General features: G+C 30.6%; 1 protein-coding gene across 1 annotated transcript; it reads right to left on the bottom strand.

Moving 5' to 3' along the window:
• Positions 1-573: 573 nt before the first annotated feature.
• Positions 574-2265, bottom strand: LOC127074700 (thaumatin-like protein 1). The gene is made up of 3 exons (XM_051016043.1): positions 2024-2265; positions 1264-1936; positions 574-933 (listed from the first exon to the last, which is right to left on the bottom strand). Exons 1-3 carry the CDS (start codon positions 2094-2096, stop codon positions 759-761), a joined length of 921 nt encoding a protein of 306 aa, XP_050872000.1. The 5' UTR covers positions 2097-2265; the 3' UTR covers positions 574-758.
• Between the last annotated feature and the right edge of the window lie 1764 nt (positions 2266-4029).

Genomic DNA, 4029 nt, shown 5'->3' with positions numbered 1-4029 from the left:
ATAACATTAAAAATGTTAAAACATAATTGTTCAGGAGATACAAACCATCATCATACACAACTGTGATAGCTGAGATAACGAACAAATCCAAGGAACTCATTAAGAGTCCAAAATATTACAAACAGACATCAATAAAGACTGCCACAAATTATACATTTAAACAGAAAACAATAAAAACTTCAGCTTCCAAACTCCAGGGGGAACAACTTCCGTAACATCAACCACACATCAATGTGAAATGTGTAAGATATTTTAATTATATATATATATATATATATATATATATATATATATATATATATATATATATATATATATATATATATATATATATATATATATATATAATGACGGAGAAAATATTTGATAAAATCTCCCACTTTTCTCTCAATCCTTTTCATTTCCATTGAGCTTAATATACCAAGCTCCTTTAATGTAAAACAATCTTTATCTTTATTCTTTACACGTCAATGACGAGAATATCCGTCATTCTTCCACCACACTCAAAAATTAGTAGTACTATAAAATTAAGTCACATAAAAGACAAAACAAAGTCAATCGATAGAAATACAATTACCAAAAACAACTCCAACAAAATCTTTAATTAAAAATGCTAATAATTTACATAGAACTCAACAATCATATGTTAATTACAGAAACTATCTAGATATTGTTGACCCTTTTCCTATATCATAAAAGTTATGAGAAAATACAAATGAAATAACTCAAAAAAATACACTTTTATACTAATTAATAGACTATAAATAGGAAATAATGAAAGTGATAGCCACAAGAAATATAGACACGGAAGTTGAAAATGGTTGGCTCATTCTCGTGGAGTCCCCTATAGCCAAATTGGCTATCCACGATTTAGTAGCTACTGCGGCTTGTTCTACCGATGATCTTGGCCCTGACTCCATCAAAGATTTCAAACTGCAAAACCAAAACATCAACAATTATTCTCAATTATATCTCTTAGTCATGAACTATAGACACAAATATTAACACACCGACAACAATAATAATTTTAAATAATGCAGGTTGATTTTTTTATTAGACTCCATACATGCTTTTCTTTCAGAGGTATCGAACACAAATCTATAGATATTGGAAATAAAAGAGGATAATAGAAAAAAAAGTAGTTGATGACATCGTGAAAAAGTTGCACAGTCAGAGATGAAAAGAGAGAAAAGTTGCAGACAAAGAAAAACGTGAAAAATAAATCAAAATTATATTCTTCTTCTTTGAAAAGTTTTGTTTTACCTTGGAGAAGAAGAAGGACAAAATGTGATAGTATAATCATCCGCAGCAGTACAAGTAAAAGTGCTTGTAGCGTCATCAAACGCATAGCTATAAGATTTCGGACAAGCAGATTTAAACATTTCCGAGTAAACCGACGGCGCACAACTCGACGGTGAACCAAACGCGCCACTACAACAATACTCCGGTTTCCCAAACGCGCCACACGCGCTATTACACGCGTCACCACCATCCACTCTCAGCTCCGACGGACACCTCCGATTAAGATCCTCTCCACAGCCAGTGGCTTCACACGAACCCGAACCGCCGCTGGTTTCAACTATCATAGGGAGATTGTAACCGTCGACGAGACTAACGTCGTAGTAGTCAGCGGAGCCGGTTCCTAAAGTGAATTCCGCTAGTGTTGCTGGTGGTGTTGCGCCGTTTCCGTTGCAGTTAATTTCGCCGGAACCACAGTCGCCGGTTGAGCAAGTACCATGACCGGAATCGTCGAATTTGCAACCGGTTCTTGCCCAGAGTCTACCGGACCAACCGGTTGGTGCTTGGAACGTTTGTGTGTTTCCTCTTTTGAGTTCGAAACCGGTTGTTCCGAGATCCGGTTTTCCTAGAATTCCTGGCCATACCGTGTGGTCGCATTTGTTGATGAAGGTAAATGTAGTCGCTGAAATTTTAAAACCTGCATAATGGGCAAAATTGTAAAAACATGTTTTTCAAAATTATGTTAAACTAAATATATAAAAGGAAACAAATTTTATGTACACACCTTTGAAAGGTAGGATAAGTAGGAAAATGAAGAAAAGGTTTGAAAAATGTTGGTGAAGTGAAAACAGAGGCATAGTTGTGAAGTTAGATAGTATAAAAATGGGAAGAGAGGATTTTAAGTTTGTAGAGGGTTAGGGAGAAATTGGTGGTGGGGGGAATTTGAATGCTAGCTCATGCATTGGTATATATAGAGGTTTAGAGGGAATGTGAAGTGAATTACCTTTCATGATCATGTCATCTACCATTTTGTTAGTGCTTTGTTTGTTTACTTATTATATACATGAAGAATTGTATTAAACCATTTGAATTTTGTCGTATCCTATAGATAAAATCTATTTAAAATTTAACTTAAAGCAACGAGTCATTTTGGTAAGGAATTTGCAGAATTCAAATACAACATTATTTCATATATTTCGACGTGCAAGGGATATTTGTGAATAAATAAACTTTGTGAATTTTTTGATCGATTCATAAAATAAAAAATTGATATTTATACAAATGTTTTGATACATGGATAGATAAGAGAAAAATATACATGTGTAAACTTGATTGATATTTTCTTATATTTATGAGATAGATATCTCAAAGTCGTTTTAAACAAAATAGTCAAGTATGAAAAAAATAGTAATAATAAAATATTTAAAATAATATTTTAAAAATAATTAATTGTAAAGTGGTCATTGTTTTACCTTTCCAAAAGGACTTTTATGATATTATATATTTTTTAATAAAAAAGTTTATAAAATTTAAATAAAAAATTGATTTAAATAGTTATTCTTAAATTGTTATTTTCAATACTTCATCATTTTATTATAATCTTTTTCTTAAATAACAAAAATTTAGAAAATCATTTAAATTTGAAATTATTTAAAATATATTTTTTATAAAAATAAATTCAAAAAATTGTGATTTTAACCATATTTTAATCTTTAATGATGTATATTTATACTATAGGATGTTAAAGTTTTAATCTTTCAATTTTTATAAATAAATTTAAATTTTTTTAATATTTTAAAAAGTATTTTTATAAAAAGTATTTTTAAAAATATAATTAAAAAAACATTTTTTTAAAGATAAAATAAACGATCTCATAATCAATTCATTCTTTAATTTTAAAACTTGTCTCTACTTCATAATCTTTAAAATTCTTTCATCGATAATATCATAGTCGAACCATATAAATTTTTTCAACTGATTTGTTGTCTTCTAAGAAAATTAGAGTAGCGTTAGAATCACACATGATGTCATTTTGGAACGGAAACATAAGTGAAGTAATTAAGAATATACCGCACAATAAGAGGTTTCTAGTAAAGTACCTAATTTTTTTTAAATAATCAATATTTTTAAATAAAATACTAAAATATCAAAACTTCAAAAAAATATATCAAAATAACAATTTTTTAACTGATGCGTCAGTTAAACTAGCACATCCAATTAAGATTCAAAAGAGACGCCATTGGAGCTGACGCATGCTCTCAATGACATTGCACTTAGGTATCATGCTTCTTGGCGCATGCATGTGTGGTTTAGTGTGTGTCCATGCATCTGGCGCATGCATTGCCATGTGTGTGTGACATCTAGAACATTGATGCATACATTTCCTAGTTCATCTATAAATAACATGCGCATCTCCAAAAAATTTGCACACTACTTCTTACCCTTCAAACCCATTTTTTTTCATTCTACTTCAATTTTATTCAATTTTTTTGCTCTTTAACCATGTCTGAATACATTCAAAAGAGAAATGTCGATTTAATTTTTTCAACAGTCGCACCTCCGATAAAGATTCGACTTTGGAATATAGAATCGTTTGAACGTCTTAATCGGACGTTGAACCGTTGGTTAGATGAAGAAATTGCAGATGGTGAAAGGATTAGAAGAATTCAATGACTTGAGTCCACGTTCAAACAAAATGGAGAAGTGCGTGTATGAGTGGATATTAAGACTGACAGAGACGTTCACAAGATAATGTATAATATGTTCAAAATTGTTTTGATGGTTGTAATC

Source organism: Lathyrus oleraceus, chromosome 4, assembly GCF_024323335.1.
Source record: "Lathyrus oleraceus cultivar Zhongwan6 chromosome 4, CAAS_Psat_ZW6_1.0, whole genome shotgun sequence".
NCBI lineage: Eukaryota > Viridiplantae > Streptophyta > Magnoliopsida > Fabales > Fabaceae > Lathyrus > Lathyrus oleraceus.
Note: the sequence above shows the minus strand (reverse complement) of the source record. Positions and strands in the feature narration are given on the sequence as shown.

Excerpts from the sequence above, each read along its gene's own strand:
- LOC127074700 (XM_051016043.1), bottom strand. The coding sequence starts at position 2,096 with ATGCCTCTGTTTTCACTTCACCAACATTTTTCAAACCTTTTCTTCATT. Across the intron at positions 1,937-2,023 it reads ACTTATCCTACCTTTCAAAG|GTTTTAAAATTTCAGCGACT; the intron begins GTGTGTACATAA and ends CCCATTATGCAG. Across the intron at positions 934-1,263 it reads TGTCCTTCTTCTTCTCCAAG|TTTGAAATCTTTGATGGAGT; the intron begins GTAAAACAAAAC and ends TTGGTTTTGCAG.